A 19,072-nucleotide genomic window follows, 5' to 3' on the forward strand; every position below is an offset into this window, starting at 1 on the left:
CCCTGGGCCCGCACCCCGGCGCGCGCCGCAGCGGCGGGGCTGGATGGAGCGCGAGCGGCTGTGGCGGTGGCCGGGCCGCGGCCGCGTGAGGAGGGGCTCTGAGGCGGCGGCCTGCTCCGGCCGGGCGGCCGCAGTCCCCGGGGGCCTGCTGGAGAGGCGAGGACGCAGCGAGGCTGGTAATAGTAGAGCTGTGCCCGGCTCCGTGTTAGACCGTTTGCAGGCACCGTCCTGCATCAGCCGTGTGGAGACACCACCGTTCCCTTTATTTATTTATTTATTTATTTATTTATTTATTTATTTATTTATTTATTTATTATTTATTCATTCATTCATTCATTCATTCATTCATTTTTTCGTTCCCCTTATTTTTTTCAGAGACAGATGCTGAGATTCTGAAAGGTAAAGCGACTTGCCTGCAGTCACAAGTAAGTGGTGAAAGCAGAACCGAGACCCCGAGGTTTCGTAACCCTCCACCCCTGCCGCTGGAGGTAAAGCTGTGTGACTCCAGGGCCTCTCCTCCGTGCCTAGAATAAATCCTCCCCTGGTAGAAATCCACAAGACGGGAGGAAAAAGGGAAAGTGTGGAGGAAGAGTGTGAAGGAGGGAATGGAGGGGCGCCATGCTGCGCAGACCACTCCCCGGATGGTGTGTTAATTCCCAGGGGTCAGCTCAGTGGATGAGAGGCCATCAAGGGTAGGACGGGAAATGTGTTCCCATCCAGAAACCTTCGAGTGGTTCACTCCTCTAAGACAGAGGTTTCAATTTATTGTAAATGCTAACCGTGGAGCAACTGACTGGAGAAGCCCTCAAAGTACCCAAAACTAAAGGTGTCCAAATCTAAATTCCTTATTTCATCTGTTTTATTTGGCCTCCTAAGGAGTTTCACTGGGATGAAAAAGAATCCTCCCAACACACACACACACACACACACACACACACACACACACACTACGCTGGATGCAAGTCCACTTTGTCCATGGCACTATCACCTACTGGATTACCCAAGCCAGAAGCCTCAAGCTCATCCTTGACTACACTTTCACTTAACTTGAGGTGAATATAAATGTTTTAAGTTTATTTATTATGGAAAACTTCAAATATATATAAAAGGACACTGACAGTATAATGAACCTTCATATACCCATCATTCATTTTCAATAATTATCAACTCCTGGCCAAGATTTTATTAGGATTTGACAAACATCTATGATGTGGGAACCATGTATGAGGTCCCAACCTAGAATCGAAGGAATCAAAGATAAATCAGATTTAACTGTAACCCAACCTGAAGGATATAACATCTGACCTTCATTCTTAAAAGATGAGTAATTACCCAAAAGTGGAAAGGTATCTTCATTCATCCATTTATTTTCTTTCAACAAATTGTTACTAAGTGTGAGGCACTGTCCTTGGTACTAGGAACAGGTAAAGAAACAAGATACAGTCCCTATCTTCATGAAACTTGAATAACAGGGGAGAGATATTAAACATGTGGTTAGAAATGTGGTGAGTATCTTGAGAGATGCTATGGGTGGACTAAAATTGACCTGGGAGGTTTGGAAAGGCTTTCATAAGGAAATGGCACTTATGTGAGGGGAAGGGGTACAGGAGGTGGAGGTCAGCCAGAAGAAGAGATTATTCCAACTCCAAGGAGAAGTACAAGAAGGCCGGTATGGATGTGATTATGGCAAATTATTCTTATTTGAAGTATTTTCATCATATTAGATGAGCTGGAAAGGTGGGTAAGTACCAAAACAAAGAGGGCCTTATGTATTACATTATTTTAAGGGGAATGGAAAATCACCAAAGTGTTTGAGGCAGAAGAGTGGCATGTTCCCCCTTGAGTTTTAGATCACTTCCAGCTGCTAATGGAGAATGGATAAGAGAAGAGCAAAATTGGTAGTGTGGGGGCCAATTAGGAGGTAATTGATGTAGTCTAGGTAGCAGATGATTATAGTGGTAGGAGTAGGAATGGAGAAAATTGCATAGGTTTAATAAATATTCAATAGGTAGAATTCACAAAAAAAATAGTGATCATTTGATTGATTGGCTGTGGAAGTATGAATAAAGAGATGACTTCCAGATTTCTGCAGGAGCAAATGAAAAATAAATCCAGAAATATCACCTATTTACAAAGCAGATACTTGTCTTCTCAACCCCATTGAGTAGGGTGTCTTCAATATTCAGGGAAATCTCTTCTGATAATCAAAAGCACACAGATTGGGGGAGGGGGTGAGGAAAGAAGTCTAATTAGCTAAGATGTAAGAAGGAAATTGTGCAGTTCACATGTGGTGCAGTTTGACCCACATGCAGTCTTCTTGAATCCCTGACCTCTTCCTAGGTCTGCAAAGCTTCCTGATCAAGGGGAGTCAACCTGTGCCCTTCATCCATCCTCTCTCTAGTGTATCTCTTTCCCCTTTCTGATGTTCTCCATGGCCTAGGAGCAACAAATAATCTAAGAACTGCCTCAGATGTTCAATGTGTGGTTCTGACCAATGTAGGTCCCTCTGAGGCAACAATCTTTTAAAATTATTACCTTGAACCTATTTAGGAAAAACCTGAATTGGAATCAAATCTATCCAGAATCATTTACCAAGAGTACTGGCTTTACACTATTCAGATTAATAGATTGGCCATTTAGCATTACCGGGCAGTTGGCACCATATATGGGAGAATAGATCTTTCATCTCTATTAGCAACGAAGACAGTAAAGCAAAGCAGCCTTTTCTACCACTATCTTGATATTGCAGTCTTTCTTGTAGTCAGTCCAACAAATCTCCTTCCTTCTGGGTGTTATCATTTGAAAATCTGTAAGGAGTAAAATCTTTCCAAATATTATATGGAGTAGAATTCCTAAGTCCCATGGTAGACCTGGCAAGGGCTTGCTCAACACCCTTCTTCAACAGGGCTATTCTAATACATTCCCAGGATGAGCATATAGGATGAGAAGAGAAAAAGACCGAGGCCTGAATCTACTACCAGCATTTCGGATGCCAGCAAAGAGGAAGACAGCTAAGAAGAAAATTGAGAAGAAACAGTAAGAGAAGAATCAGCAGAGAGTAATGTCATGGAAGAAATCCAGGGGAGGAAAGACTTTCAAGGAGGAAGAAGTGGTCAACAGCACCAAATGCAGCAAAGATTTCCAATAAGTTCAAGGCAAAAAAAAAGTATCCTTTGAGTTTGGCAACATTGAATGCCTAGATCCCCATGATATGGTCTGTGTCAGCAGAAAACAAGGGCAGATGCCACAATGCAGTGAATTGAACAAATGAAAATGAAGAAGTAGAATGAAAAAGTGCAGACCCCCTCTTTTGAAAAATTTGGAGGGAGGAATAGACTATAGCTGAAGAGTGATAGTAAGTTAAAGATTCTAATTTTGTCTTTTTAAAGGTGATAGAGACTTAAACATAGGTATAAACTACAAAAAGATACCTGTAGAGAAGATGAATTTAAAAGTAAAGAAAAAAGGTGATGAGAGATGGAGAGAGATCCGGGAGGCAACAAGTGGAAGTAGGACCAAGGACTCATGGAGAAGAATCAGACCCCTTAACTTTATAGGCTGAAGGGATAGGGGTGAGGGCAAGGATATAGGTAGGGTAATTAATAAAGTGGAATGGGCAAGAGCTTGTGGGATTTCATGCCTAGTAATAGCAACATCGTCAATCTTTAGCTGAGGAAGAGAAGAAGTTTGGAGGGAGAACAACAAAAACATGCAAGGGATTATCTTGTTATGAATATATAATTGCCTTTGTTATCTGCACAACATGCACCCACCCCCTTCTTATTGGTAACAGCACATCAGTGTTCTTTGAAGTTCCAGCCCACCCCATTCTAAATCTATGAGCTTCAGACAGGAATCATCCTAGTCCCATACCCACATCAGTGCTGGGTTCCTAACCCACAATCAGGTCAAAGTGACAAATTCAGAAATGGGAACATGTTGAAATTCGATCCAGGAATTTTCCTGCAACTGTTGAGCAAGAGGTGCTCATAGAAGGCAAACCTGGTGGACATCTTGCCACCGGGAAGAATGAGCCTGCCTGAGAACAAAGCTAACTCAAAGAAAGCAGAGCTCAGGGTTGGAGAGAGACTGATCCCTGGTAACATCAATTTAACATGTATATTTACCTCTGCCTGAAGTCAAATATGTCAGTAAACTTCCTTTGTGCTTAACACTAATTTGAGTTGAGTTTTATTACTTGCAACCAAGAGTTATGATGAATCTGTGTTGGAGATATTGCCTGCTGGAACTCATCCCCACACCCATTCTTCCATAATCTCCCCTATACCAACAGGACTAGAAGTCTGAAAACCACATTTCTCAGATGCCTTTGTCACTTAATTCCAGTTAGGTTCCACCAGTGGGAACCCTCACATGAGGAAGGTGAGAAGAAGGCAGACATCCTCCTGCTCTTGTCAGTGCTTCTGGCAACATCAGCAGCAGTGGTTCCTGCCTAGCAAAAGTGGAAGTAGTTCCAGTAGCATCAGCAATATAAACTCCAGGTGCATCAACAGCTAGTGCAGATTTGTAGATTCCAGCTCCTTGATCTTTGGGCAGTAATTTTTCTCTGTTTTGCTCCTCTAAACCAAGATTGGTGGTAGTTTCCTGGTCTCTGGGTAACTGCTTTTGTTTTTATGCTTCTCCAGGCTTCCCTTACAACTTTGTTGTTGTTGTTGTTGTTTTTAAGTAAACTCTGTGCCCAACACGAGGCTTAACCTCACAACCCTGACATCAAGAGTTGCATTCTCTACCGACTAAACCAGCCAGACACTCCCCTCCATTACAACTTTGTAGCAAATTCTTTGCATTAAACTCTTCTCTGCTTGGAATATCTGGAGTGAATTCTGTATGCTTACTGAACAGTCATTGATACAATACACATTCCTATTTTGATTACATGCATGAATGTACACATACCTACACCACCACAAGGCTCAGAGAGGCTAAATTTCTCAAACATACTAAATTAGTAAGTGACCTAGCTGGGATTGGAATTCAAACATGTCTGATTCTAAAGTTCCCACTCTTTCTCTACCTAACAATGGTTTTTGTATTTCTTTTTTTTTTAAAGATTTTATTTATTCACGACAGAGAGAGAGGCAGAGACACAGGCAGAGGGAGAAGCAGGCTCCATGCAAAGAGCCGGATGTGGAACTCATTACCCTGGACTCGGATCACACCCTGAGCTGAAGGCAGATGTTCAACCATTGAGCCACCCAGGCGTCCCTGTATTTCTTTTCTTTCTTTATGGCTTGATTAAATAGAAGTTAAAGGAGACAAAGACATAAAAGTATTGTTAAGGAAGTTGTTCAGGTGATTGACCTTGATGTTTAATTTGGATAGGAAGAGAATGGCTTTGAGGGAATGGAGGACTGGGAGATAATATAGGGATCAGGCATTGCTAAACCCAAGGAGCAAAAGAAGATTGAAGTTGTGCAAGAAGCAGAAGGATAAGAAGTTGTCACAAATGGGATGGTGGAACTTAAGGAAATTTTTCAAAGATGGAGCAATTGTGAATAATGGCTAGGGTCAGAGTTTAGCCATACTAATTGGATGGCTTTACCAATTGAGAGGACATAGGCAGGAGGTTGGTAGTCAATGGCCATAAGAATGGTATGGCTCTGGATGCCTGGGTGGCTCAGTGGTTGAATGTCTGCCTTTGGCTCAGGTCGTGATCCCGGAGTCCTGAGATTGAGTCCAGTATCAGGCTCCTTGCGGGGAGGCCTGCTTCTCCCTCTGCCTGTGTCTCTGCCTCTCTTTCTGTGTGTGTCTCTCATGAATAAATAGGTAAATAATCTTTTTTAAAAAATGGTATGGCTCACTTGCATGATGCCAAAGAAGGAGAAATTTAATCTGCATAGAAAGAGGAAGAGAAATGGTACAGATGTGTATGGGAGTCATCCTAATGCTAATACTGTTGCTCATCTATTGGGACAGCTATAGGGAAAGGAGAAGGGACCATAGGGGTAGAGCCTGATTTTAGTTAAAGCTGAAGATAAAGAGATAGAGATGTGTACTAACTATGGAGTGTGTAAAGAATATAGAGAAACGTATTAACCATGGAGTGAATTACAAGAGGGTGCCATGGAAAATTCCCAAAATTTCCAAACAAATGTGCAATTATGAATAGGGAAAAGGGGCAATGGAGCAGTTTGGAGGAGATATCTCACTTTCCCCCACCCCTCTATCCAATCTATCAGCAAGTTTTATAGACTGTCTTCTATATATTTTTAATCTGCCTATTTCTCTTTATCTCCATTGCCATCCAGTTTCCAGGCTGATGTGGTTTCCCACCTAGGCCACAGCATCAACCTCCTCAGTGGTCTCCTCACATCCACTGTGACCTCCTTTTACTCAGTATCCTCTCTCTCACAGAGTGATCTCTCTAAAATGCAAACCTCAGCAAGCCATGCCCATGTCTAAAATCCCTTAGTAGGTCTTCATTGCCCCAAAGACAGACAAAATCCATGTTTCTTAGTCTGACATGAGCTGACAAGCCCCTGCCTCCTTCTCCAACCTCACCTCCCACCAGCCCCTCATTCAGCCCTCCTGAGTAGCTGTGGTTCCCAATCCTGGCTATTTCTTCTACTCTGGCTTTTCTTTGCTCATGTTGCCTCCTCTACCTATAATGTTCCTGGCATAATAGTACATAGTAGGTAGTGTGAATAAAGGACTTCCATACATTCTACTCATCCATTAAAATTCAGATTAGGGAAACCTGGGTGGCTCAGTGGCTGAGCGTCTGCCTTTGGCTCAGCGCATGATCCCGGAGTCCTGGAATCAAGTCCCACATCTGGCTTCCTGCATGGAGCCTGCTTCCCCCTCTGCCTATGTCTCTCTCTCTCTCTGTCTTTCATAAATAAATAAATAAAATATTGAAAAAATTTCAGATTAAGTGTTACATATGAAGCCTTTCCTAACCCCTCCAACTTCCATTCTCCTTTGTATATAGGCTCTTCCATCTTAATATCTATCTCACTTTACTGCATTTATCTAATGCCTTGTCTGGGGTCCCCTGTTGTTGTTGTTTTTTAAGATTTTATTTATTTATTTATTTATTTATTTATTTATTTATTTATTCATGAGAGACACACCCCAAGTGCCCCTAGGGTTCCCTCTTGATTGTAATATAGAGTTGGAGATTCTTGAGGGCAGAGATTGTGTGATTCACTGAGTGATACATTGTTCTACACATTATGAGGTGCTAAGTGAATGGATGAAAGAAGCATGAGTGGGACCTTTTCTGGGAGTTCCTTGAAGACTCTATGTCAGAGCAGGTGGGAGAAGAGAAGACAAATTTCCTCCTTCGATAGAGAGGAAGAGATTAATCTTGAGTGCCAGAGTTGCTGGATTACTGTATAGACACCTTCAAGCTCTCTGGCATGATACATTGATGGCTCCAGATGTAGCACATCAACTATATAAGGCCCAGATCTGGGACTCTGGCCTTATACCCACCTCTCAGACTGAAGGAGAGGCTTCCAGCCCTATGTGAATCATCCAGACACATTAAAAAAAAAAAATCATCCAGACACCATCCAGAATGAAGGGGAAAGCTCAGGATACTTCTTGAGAGTAGACGCCACAGCTCTGGTGCCTCACCCCTAACCTCTGTTCCCAGCCCCAGCCAATCTCAACCCCTGGGTACATCCTGATCTAAGAAGCCGAGATTCATCTCCTGCCCTCCTTCCCAGCCAGTGAGATGGGTGAAGGAATCTTAGGTAGTTCTCCTGGTCCAGTGGAACCGGGAGCCTGTCAGGAACCACTCTATGGCCTGGCCTTCCATTACAAAGCCCTGTGTAGCAGTTGGAGCTTGTCAGTCTACTCTTCTACCCATCAAATTCCCACAAAGTAAGGTGCCAACACGTCAGGAGGAGTTGGCCTTAAACTAGATGAGGCCATGGTGCAGAGTATGGGTCTACAGGGAAATTTTCCCTCAGCCCTCCCCTCCCTTGCTTCTTGCAGCCTCATCTGAACTTGACACCCTCCAAAGAGGCTCTCAATTCAAAGAAAGAAATGAGACTCTTCCACAACCAGGGCACCTTAAGTCCAGCAAAGTAGCACTGTGGTTTTTATTGTGAGGAAAACAGAGAGAAGGGGCCGGGCCAGAATAATCTCAAGAGCCCTCCTCTCAATGATTGCAGCCCAGGAGGCTCTTCACTCTCTGGGGCTGTGGAAGGGACTTGGCTGTGCTCAGTTTCTCCACATCACTGTAGCAGTACAAATCGGAGCCATGGATGAGATATAAGCCGGGACCATTGGCAGAACATGAGTTGGGGCCGAGGGACTTTTCTATACACAGGGCCCCGTCAACCTTCTCATGTGGCCAAGGAACCTCCGTCCATGTGGCTTGAGCTCCTAACTTCAGGTCCAGCCACCACAGATGTCGTCCTGGGAAGAAGGTACCAAACAAAACATGGCTTCTACATCATGGGATCCTGGCCTTGCCCTTCTCAAACCCTGATGGGAATCTATGCCATGGAGAAGTAGCAGAACAAGCCACCCTTTAGTACCCAGATGCCCCTCACCTGCTGCAATGTGGAGACGAGAAGTCCCAGGACAAGTAAAGGCTGCATCCACAGTCTCAAGGTTGATCCCATGAGGGCTCCCAAATTCCTTCTCCAGCCTCTTCGGATAACCATCTACTAGAGTATAGCCTCCCTTTGTCAGGAAGATATATACCTGAGTGCCCTGGAGAACAAAAGACATTAATCAGCATAGAGTTGGATATTCTCCTAGTTTCCATTTCAAGCCTCTCTTCCAACACATACTTGGATTAGGTAGACTTTATTGTCCCAGGAAAAGGCAGCATCCACTGTTGAAGGACCCTGGGGCCACTGATGGACAATGGGCCAGCTGTGCCACCCATCCCGACTGGTGTCCAGACGCCAGTAGTGGGACCCTGTGGGATATGAGATAACTCTAGTGCTGGTGGAAAAGGCCAGACAATGAAGAGGAAAGGAACATGTGCAGGGATAGGTCTTGAGAGGGAGAGGAGAATACATCCAGAGGCCAAGAGGGAAGAGACCAGGTGAGAGGAGATAGGGCAGGACTTGATCAGTGGTGACCTGGTCATGGTAACCTGCTTATAGAGCTGGAGTTACAGGGCCCTGACAGAAGGGCAGGCATGGAGAACAGTGGCTAACGTGCCAAGGGAGGCTAATGTCATGGGGTTTGGCAGGGGCTCCCTATGCATCTCAGACATCCATATGCAGAGATACCAAAGATAATGAGAGATAGTGACCAGAAGTTAAAAGGGAAGCACCACAGCATGCTCCCACCAAGTGTTCTCACCTAGCTGTGTTCTCTAATCCCTGGAAGTGGCAGGAGAATGAGAGAGTAGCCAGACAAGCCCTGACCTTCTTCTCCCCTTCTCATAACAATTTATTAAAGGAATTGTCTATGTTCCCACTTACCTTTCCTTCCCCAACCCATTCCACTTATACTTGTTTCCCTCCCATTGAAACTGTCCTTTTCAAGGTCATCAGTGTCCTCCAACTTGCCAGATCTAATCATCAATTCTCTCCATCCTGCTCCACCTCTCAGCTGCATTGGATTGCTCACAACTCTCTTCTTGAAATATCTGCTTTTTGGATCTTGGCTCCTGTGATACCAGCCTCTTCCAGTGTTCCTCTTATTTTTAAATTTTTATTTATTTTTTTACTACTCTTCTCTTCAGCCTGATTTCTTATATCAAAATCATCTAGTTTGGACCTCTTCACTACCTATACTCACTCTCTTGATGATTTCACCTAGTCTGGGGCTTTAAATATCATTTACATGCTAATGACTTTATATCTGTTCTCTTCAGCTTTCATGGACCTCTCCTTTGAGTATCAGGCTCAAAGGTGAGGCTTAATTGCCTACCCAACATGTTCATTTGGGGCCATTAGGCACCAAAGCTTACAGTGTCCAAGCTGATTTCTGCCCCTTGCCATACACAGACACACACAAACACACCCCTACTCTTTCCCTAGTCTTTCCTGATTTTAGAAAAAAGAACCACCAATCACCCAGTTGCCTAGTCCCCAAAAGCTAAGTCATTCTTAAAAACCTTTCTTTTCCCTTCCCCACTCCAACCAGTATTCAATCTACTGGTTAATGCTGTCACTTTGACCTCCAAAATGTATCAAGATGACTCCTCACCACTTCTGCTGCTATTATCTTAGTCTAAGCTATCATTGTCTCTAATCCAGACAACTGCAAGAACTACTAGCTGGATTCCTTGCTTACACAATTGTGTTTCCTATAGTTAGGAATCTCTTATGGTTTGTCTCCCTCTCTGATTTCATCTTATTTTTTTTATTTCATCTTATTTTTTTACCTAATGCCTTTTTATTATTAAAATCTCAGCTCAAAAAGCATCTCTTCAAAGATGCTTTTTTTTAGAGCAACAGAAGATCTTTTATTAATCATGTGAGCAAAAATACAGAATATATTTATTAATTAATTTTTCCCTAAAGAGAATATACTTCGTATTTAGAGAAGTAAAAGATTAGTTGTCAGGGTTTGCTTTTGGAGAATAATCAATCAGCACCTTATCAACAGCTGGATACTGATAGCAGGCACCATCACCTCTCGCACAGCTCATTTTCCTCACCTCTATCTCATTATCCTGTCTTAACTTTGTCACAGCTTTTTTGGACAGCTAACATTTTTATTTTATATTTTAAAACATGAATAATTTTTAAATCCATTTATACTACCTCCAAATGGTGTTTGAGGATAAGAAACATTCTGATATTCCCAGAACACTTCACAATGACCTAAAAGTACTCTCTTCTTTCTCTTGATTACAGTCCTCTTTCCCTCTGTCAGGCTTAATGAGGGCATGTGTCTCATCTGCCACATTGGCTACTGTATCCCAGTGCCTAGAACTATGTCCATTGTTTCTCAGATGCTCAATAAATATGTGTTACATAAACAGCCAATGTTCTCACTATAGCCACAAATTCTATAGTTGTTCACTGGGCATGTCATAGTGACTACATATAGACCTTCACCTCTTGCTGAAATTGCCCTGCTATGACCCCTGTTTTAAGAATGAGCTGTGGTGGGGATCCCTGGGTGCCTCAGCGGTTTGGCGCCTGCCTTTGGCCCAGGGCGTGATCCTGGGGTCCTGGGATCAAGTCCCACGTCAGGCTCCTGGCATGGAGCCTGCTTCTCCCTCTGCCTGTGTCTCTGCCTCTCTCCCTCTCTATGTCTATCGTGAATAAATAAATAAAATCTTTAAAAAAAAAAAAAAGAATGAGCTGTGGTTCTCTTTGTGCAGAGGAAATAAGTGATGGGTCCCTAATGCATCACTAGGAAATGCACAGAGTGCAGAGTGCACTTTAATGTGGTCTAGACGGGATCCCTGGGTGGCGCAGCGGGTTAGCGCCTGCCTTTGGCCCAGGTCCTGATCCTGGAGACCCGGGATCGAATCCCACATCGGGCTCTCGGTGCATGGAGCCTGCTTCTCCCTCTGCCTGTGTCTCTGCCTCTCTCTCTCTCTGTGACTATCATAAATAAAAATTAAAAAAATAAATAAATAATGTGGTCTAGAATACAAATATGAGCTGTGTCCGTCAGATTTCCTCTCTGGCAACCCCAGTTGGAAAAAGAGAGCAACTGAGGCAGTCTCCCGTTGGAACTGAGGCTGAAAGATCATGAATATGGAGAAGGGCCAGGGCACGATGGGCCTTGTGCAAGCCAACATTGTGAAAAAGCAGAAAGAATGGGTAAGAAATTAGGAGGCAGAGAAAAAAGAAAGATCTACCAGAAAGAGTAGAGGACCAGCCTTATGCTGAGGACCTGGGTCACACTAGTGTTTTCATCAAGAGACTGAGCTCTCACCTCAGCTGGAGAATTTTAACAAAACAGTGTTCCTCCATATCTGAGTGTTCTTTCATCAGCTAAGGAACGTAGCTAACATTTTTTATTTAGGAGTTCAGTTGCATTCTATTCATGGCCATGTTGCCTGCAAGTTCTGTGATCTCTCCATGGCTGGGTATTCTCTCTACATCTCTATGTGGGCCCTTTGACCCTGTTTTCTCAATATCTCTACCTATCTACATACCTACCTCTATCTCTGTCTCACCTTTTCTGTCTGTCCTCCTGATGGTCTCATGCACTCACCATAGCTGCATGTTCTGGTAATTATGTGTTCTTACTATGACATATATTCTCAGTACAAGTCTATATTTGCACTACAAGTGTGTGTGTTTCATCATGGATGAATGTTCTCCTTACAGCATGCATTCTTGTTGTGTAAATATACTCTCCTCATGACTGTGTCTTTTTCATTATAGTTTGATAGTCATATCTGATCAGATTTGTCCAGGGGTTAGGAGCAAAAAAAGATTTTCACTGTTCTACATTCTCACTCCTATTTTACATTTGTATCTGATCATATGTATGTCTTAAACTGAGTATTGTTTACTCCTTCTCTTGGAGTTATTCTCAAGTGTGGATCAAGACTCATCACTGTCTGCCTGACTAATGCCAGAACATCCCGAGGTATCATTACATGACTTTTACCTATTAATGCCACAGGTCTGGAGAAAAGTATCTCTCTGGTCACTAAAAGAAGAAACCTCCTCAAACCAGCAAAGCTATCTCCTAAAGTTCTAAGGGACCCAAAATTTATTGGCTTATTCTCAGCAATAGGAACATCTTATCCCCAGGTAATTCTTTTTTTTTTTTTTAAGATTTTTAAAAATTTTATTCGTTGAGAGACACACAGAGAGAGGCAGAGACACAGGCAGAGGGAGAGAAGCAGGCTCCCTGTGAAGAGCCTGATGTAGGACTCAATCCCAGGACTCTGGGATCACGCCCTGAGCCTAAGGCAGACACTCAATCATCGAGCCACCCAGGTATCCCTTCCCAGGTAATTCTGTATCCAAAGCCTGAAATAAGAACCAGGCACTTGGAAAAAGATGGAGCTCCTGAGAATATGCTTAAGGGGAGCTAGAGGACCTGGCAAGACATGCAAGAGCAAAAGGAATAAGAGGAGTCATAGAGATCCAAAGAGGGCACAGACCTGAGAGTAGATGGTATTATAGGGCAGACAGATAAATGAAGTTAGAGGCCTGGGGAATGAGAGACAAGGTTGAACAATATGAATCAGAGGAGATGAGAGATAAAAAACCACATGCCAACGATGCTAAGGATGGGGCCCAAGGGGACAAAAGAAGGGATGCAGTGATGAAAATAGAGGAAGTATATCAGAGATGGGAGACACATGAAAGAGATGGGAGGTATGAAGGGCAGAGATGGGGGAGTCAGGGAGGCATCTCTCACCACTGAAGGCATATGCGGCACCATGGTTGTCAGTCAGCAGTGCAGACAAGACTAGAAATGCACTACAGCGCATATCCTCACGGCCATGATGGGTATCATTCCCATGGCCTGTCCCATTCCTGTGTCCATGACCTGGGGAGAGAAATAGGTGAGGGGGAACACAGAGGGAAGCAGAATGAAGTCTTATTGGAATGAAGTCTGAGGTGGAAGAGATGGCTATGGTTAGTGGGGATGTGGACTTCTCCCTTAGGACGACAACTGGGAAGGTCCAGAATGGAGATGGGGCTAGGGCAAGGGCCAAGGTGCTATACCACAGAATTAAGGTAGGAGCTGAGGTATGTGGGGTCTGCAAACTCAGGGAAGGTAGATGAATTCTAGTAGATTTCAGGGGCTCAGACTTTCTCACCTCTGCCAGGGCAAGGTATGAAGTAGTCTCGAACATCCAGAGGGTACTTTGGAAGCACCTCTCCCGTGACAGGGTTGAACCGCAGGAATTGGTTACCCCGGAAGCAGTAGTAACGGCTGAGCCATCGTAAGGCAGAGGAGCAGTGCCCAACAGCTGGCCAGGAACGTTCCTTTTTGGTTCCCGTTGTCAAGTCCCAGAACCATGTTTGGTTACCTTTGTCCAGTCAATCAACAAGCATTCAGTGAGGCCAGGCTTGCCCTCTCTTTTGCTAGCACTGGACCCCCCCCCAGGATGGGCCAGGTATGATCCTGGCCACATGGAGCTCACACCCAGCAGGGACACAGGTGAAGAGAGTGATCATATAATAAAATTCAGCAGCAAAACACACATGATTGGCTCAGCAAGTGCAGTGAGGAAAGACAGGGAAAGGTTTCCAAAGAAGGTAATATTTAAACTAATACCTGAAGCAGGAATTTCAAGGCAGAAAAGAGGAGGAGATGGAACTTAAAAGAAAGGAAAGTCTGAAGCATGAAGCAAATGGGGTGTACAAGGAACATCATAGAGTTTTAGGAGCTTCATATTCAAGGTAAAGGCATGATGAATGTTGAGGCTGGAGGGTCAGTAGGAATTTGGTGATGGAAAACTTTGTATATAAGACTAAGGGACATAGATTTATCCTAAAGATCATGGGGAGCAGTGAAGAACTTTTAGCAGAATTACACCCAGTTACCTCACCCAGGATGACTTCCTCTCCTTACCCTATTTGACCTCTAGACCATAACTGACTTCTCTATTTCTTCCCTTCCTTGGGAAGCCACATGGTGTTCCCTCACCACCATCATCCTTGCCACAACCTCAATCACCACCAACCCATCATGACTCCAGGCTCTCTTATTCCAGCCTGGGCTGACCTTTGAAGAAGAGGACACCTTCATCTTGGCATTCCCCACGGTGACATTCTACAGCTGCATCCACAGGGGATGGGATCCCAGGAAACTCTTCTTGGAGCAACTTTGGATATCCTTGTTCTTTCTTCTCAGGAGGATACACCCAGACTTTGTCTCCCTGCATACAAATCACTCAATTTTTTTAACTGTTTACCCACATACTGCCACCTGCATTCACACACGACATCTTTGATCTATTGCATGTATACAGTATTCCCCCTGTGGCCCTACACACTTTTGATCTACCTTTGGACAGCAATGTGTTACCCCTTGCACAAGTACATACCTTAGTTTGTGCAAATCCCACCACCGTTACTATAACATATGCACACATCTGACTATGTACAACCAGACACTCTTATGACACACTTATCTATAACACTATTAGTCTTGGCAAACATATCCACAAATAAAATAGTCATCCTGCAATCATCCATCCATTCATATATTCATTTGGTCATCTATCTATTTATTGATTCATCTATTCACTCGAGAAATAGTTGCTGACTACTATATACCAGATATTGTGAAAAGCACTGAGGATAAAGGGATGATAAGAGTGTCTCTGCCTTCAAGAAGTTCAGTGTAGAAAAGCAGAAAATCCTACAGTCCTAGCCATGCAACCACCAAAGTGGAAACACGTGGAGTGCATTGGAATAGAGGGGAAATGCTTAAGCCTACCTAGAGAATTCCTGAAAGGCTTCACAGAGGAGGAAGCATTGGGGCCAAGAGTTGAAAACTGAGTAGGAATTCAGTAGGACAATTGTGGAAAGGGTGTTACCAGCAGAGGGAGCAACAGATACAGAGCATGCTCAGAGTACTATATTTGGTCTCATGTAACTGACACACAGTGAGTGTGATGGGGGAGAAGATAAGCTCAGAAAGATCACCAAAGGCCAAATCTTGAAATTCATGTGTACCTGTCTTGCAGGAAATGGGACAGGGTGGTGCCACTTAATGAAATAGGGGACACAACAGGAAGGGTGGGTTGGGTTTGTGAGAAAGATACTAAGCTCAGTTTGAGGGATACTGGATTTGAGGTGCTCACAAAACATCTAAGCCAAAGATGTCTGCCAGGAAATGGGAAAGAGATGTCTGGAGCTCTGGGAGAGATCCAGATCTGGTGTCCACAATAGAGTCCTCAGAGCCAACCACTGGTTAAGATCACCCAGGGAAGGTGTATTGAAATGGCTGGAGCAGCTCTCCAAGGAACATTCAGGGACTGGCTGAGGATGGGAAGCTGGAAACGAGCAGGAAAGAGGCAAAAAGGGAAATAAAGCTGGCAGTGAGGGCCACCCCCAGGACACATGGCCTTGTGCAAGTTAGAAGATTCCCTTCCTCCAAGTGGACACAGCCTTGGCCAGAGCATGGGACTCAGTGAGCACAGCAGGCTGGATTTCATCTTCCCCTCACCCCTCAGCCAGGTGCCATTGTTATGAACATCCTGGCCACCATATGAAAAGTACATGATGCAGAGTCTTGGAGACCAAGGGAAGAGATTACCAAGAAGGAAAGGATGGCCAATGGCATGAGAAGTAGCAGAGAGGTCTGGACAAAGATTGGGCCTGAAGAATAGCCACTGGATGCTGGGCCTGCTAGGCCCACATGCACATACACTCCCTTAGCATAAGCTTTTTCAGGAAAGGAAGGCACAGGGGAAGGAAACCTGGAACCTACTATAAGGGGTCCACCATGCTAAGGCCACCCAAGGGAGTGTCTAACGTGCCCATTCCAGCACTGCCTGGCCCAGCCCTGACCTTGACCAAGCAGTACCTTGAGCAGGAAGACACTGTTGTGACCACGGCGGAAGGCCGCATCCACGGGGCTGGTTAAATTCCTCCACCTCTCTGAGATTAGCTCCCGGACCCATCTGTGACTCTTCCACACAAACTCCCCTGAAAAACACACACTCACTGAGGGACCCAGAACAAACTTTTGGCCTACTGAGATAGTTACAGAGAAACTGTGGGTGGTGCCCTCAGATAATTCCTAAGATCCCCCACAGATAGATACACCCTCGGAGAATGGGACCAAGTCTGAAGTCCCAAACGGCCCAACACCAGCACCTCCTACCTTTAAAAAACAGCATGGCCCCATGTTCATCCAGGGTGGTAGCATCAAAGCTCCAGCCATCCAAGCAGAGTTCTGGGGTGGAGGTGGGGGATGCAAGTAAAAGACCAGTCAGGTAATACAGTGCAGAGACACAGCCAGACAGACAGACTCAGGAAGTCAGGGCCTCACCGGTCACATCTGGCTTCACTCTGGCCCCACTCCCACCTTCAGTTCCATTCCCATGGGTACCGTCCCTAGAGAGAAGACAGACAGTTGCTGGATCCACTGGGCCCACTGCCTCTCCATTAGCTCCTATCTTCAAACTTGCCCAGGCCTAAAAAATGTCCCTAGCCCACTCTAGCCCACTCCCTAGTCCTTCCCCAGCTCCAGTTTTACTCACGGAGAAAGAGGGTGGGCAACAGCCAGAGACCAGCACAGGCCCAACAACCCCAGTGCCCAAGCCATGCTGAGATGCCACAGGAGAGCTCTGGATGCCTGGCTGAGTTCCCTATATAGAGATGGCAGCAGCAGCACCACCCCCACCACGAGGCTGCTGAACCTCCAAGTCCTGTCTCTCAGAACTATGCCAATATTTGCTGATTACATCACTGCAAATAAGGTCAGGGTCTGGACAGAAATCTGAGTCCAAGACTAACTCTTCCCGGCAAGAGGTCCCATCCCCCTTCGATGACTTTTGAGCAGTAACTAGCCCAATGCCATTGATGCTCAGTTCATCAACTTGGTGATGCATCCAGGTGCCCATAAGGTCAAGGAAGGATGTAGATTGATTGAGGATCACCTTTTGTGGTTGGATTTATCTCTACAATGGGAGGAAAAAGGTAGAGGAAACTATCATTTTTGTGTACTGACTTTCAAGCCCTGCTCTAAGACAGCTAAAGACACCAATACTCCTATCTATTTAGCAAACACACTTAGAACTACTCAGAGAAAAGCTCTTTCCAAGCTTCTTCAAGGGTCTTCCTGGGGCATTCCCAAACCCGTTCAGCTTTGCCCTTGATGGGTCAATAATATATCACTGTCACCAAACGTCAAAGTCCCACCCGTGACAAGACTCCTGCTGGCAAAGTGCTTAGATAAATCACCTGGGAGGGAAGGGCTGAATGGGGCAGAAAGAGGTGTCTCTCTCACAGGTTTCATTTCCAGTTATTAATCTTTCTTGGTACTTTCCACCTTAAGGGAAGAGTGCTTTATTTACCCATCACAGGATAAACAGAACTGTAACTGGGGTTTCACAATATTTACTGCTGAGTCTTGCCTAAATGCTAACTTCCCAATCAAGCCTTTCTTGACCACCTTATCTAGCCATTTCAGACACTTTCATATTTCCTTCCTGTCACTTATCAGAACATGAAATCATTTCATCTATCTGTTTATTTGTTGCTTTTTTTCTTTGTTTTGCCCATCTTGTTTACCATTACATTCTCTCCACCTAAAATAGTACCTCACACATAACAGGTGCTCAATAACAGTTTGTTGAATGAAAAAAAAGTGGATTTCAACTACTGACTGGTGTTGCTAATGTTGCAGTTGAATTCCTTACAACCTTCTTTCCCTCTGGGGTGAGGGGAATATTAGGAATTGGGGGTGTGTCAATGATGGGAGACATATTGTGATCCAGGGGTCACTGGTCCCCTTGTCACTGCCCTTCATCTGATGGTCTTGTTTTTCTCTCCAGTGTCCCACCTGCACATCCCTCTCTTCCTCCAGCCCTGGGATCTTACCTGCTATCGCTAGTATCTGCTATCTTCAGTACTCCCCAAATCTGCCTCATCTCCATCTCAGAAGACAGATGTGGGCAGTCAGCAATGGGCCAGGTTGAGATTCTAGGACACTTAATCCCCAGCCTAGCCCTAAAGGGCCCTGATCCCTCTCAGATGGCTCCATGGCCCTGGCATTCCCTATACAACCTTAGCAAGAGTCTCAGATTTGTTTTCTATTCTGCAAAGTTTCCTTCCAACAGGAAAACAAAGATTTGTGGGACCTCTGCAACATGTCACTGGGCCTCTGCCATCAAGACCAATGTTCTTCCTTGATTTCCAAATAAAAATGTGCCTCTTTAATATCTTTCCTCCCAGTTGGTTAGTGGGCAAAGCTGGACTCCCTAAGCCCTTGGCAGCATGGGCAAATGCCAGGGCTCCTGTGGCAGATACCTGACACCCACTTTCTTCCCACCGCAGGGCATCCCTGACTGACCTTGCCCCACTCCAGTTTCTGGGCACCAGGAGCACCACCCTCAGACTCACTCTCACCTGCTTTTTTGCCTCTCAGTCTCTAAACCCTGATATAACCTTCCTGGGGTTCTTCCTATTGAGCACATAGTAACTACCTCAACCACTGTCTCTAGCTCCAGACCTGCACTAAGCCT

At 44.8% G+C, this 19,072-nt stretch overlaps 1 protein-coding gene and 1 long non-coding RNA gene across 2 annotated transcripts; one reads left to right on the top strand and one right to left on the bottom strand.

Moving 5' to 3' along the window:
* The first annotated feature begins 29 nt into the window (after positions 1-29).
* LOC102156231 lies at positions 30-4,829 on the top strand. Its single transcript, XR_005375706.1, has 3 exons — positions 30-176; positions 376-425; positions 2,928-4,829. It is a non-coding gene; the product is annotated as an uncharacterized LOC102156231 (long non-coding RNA).
* A 3,210-nt stretch (positions 4,830-8,039) lies between these two features.
* On the bottom strand, positions 8,040-17,298 carry HPX (hemopexin). Its single transcript, XM_038568898.1, has 10 exons — positions 17,087-17,298; positions 16,876-16,940; positions 16,708-16,779; positions 16,408-16,529; positions 14,599-14,752; positions 13,688-13,900; positions 13,282-13,413; positions 8,772-8,902; positions 8,529-8,691; positions 8,040-8,391 (listed from the first exon to the last, which is right to left on the bottom strand). Exons 1-10 carry the CDS (start codon positions 17,149-17,151, stop codon positions 8,132-8,134), a joined length of 1,377 nt encoding a protein of 458 aa, XP_038424826.1. The 5' UTR covers positions 17,152-17,298; the 3' UTR covers positions 8,040-8,131.
* Positions 17,299-19,072: the final 1,774 nt, after the last annotated feature.

This window comes from Canis lupus, chromosome 21, assembly GCF_011100685.1.
Source record: "Canis lupus familiaris isolate Mischka breed German Shepherd chromosome 21, alternate assembly UU_Cfam_GSD_1.0, whole genome shotgun sequence".
NCBI classification, from domain to species: domain Eukaryota; kingdom Metazoa; phylum Chordata; class Mammalia; order Carnivora; family Canidae; genus Canis; species Canis lupus.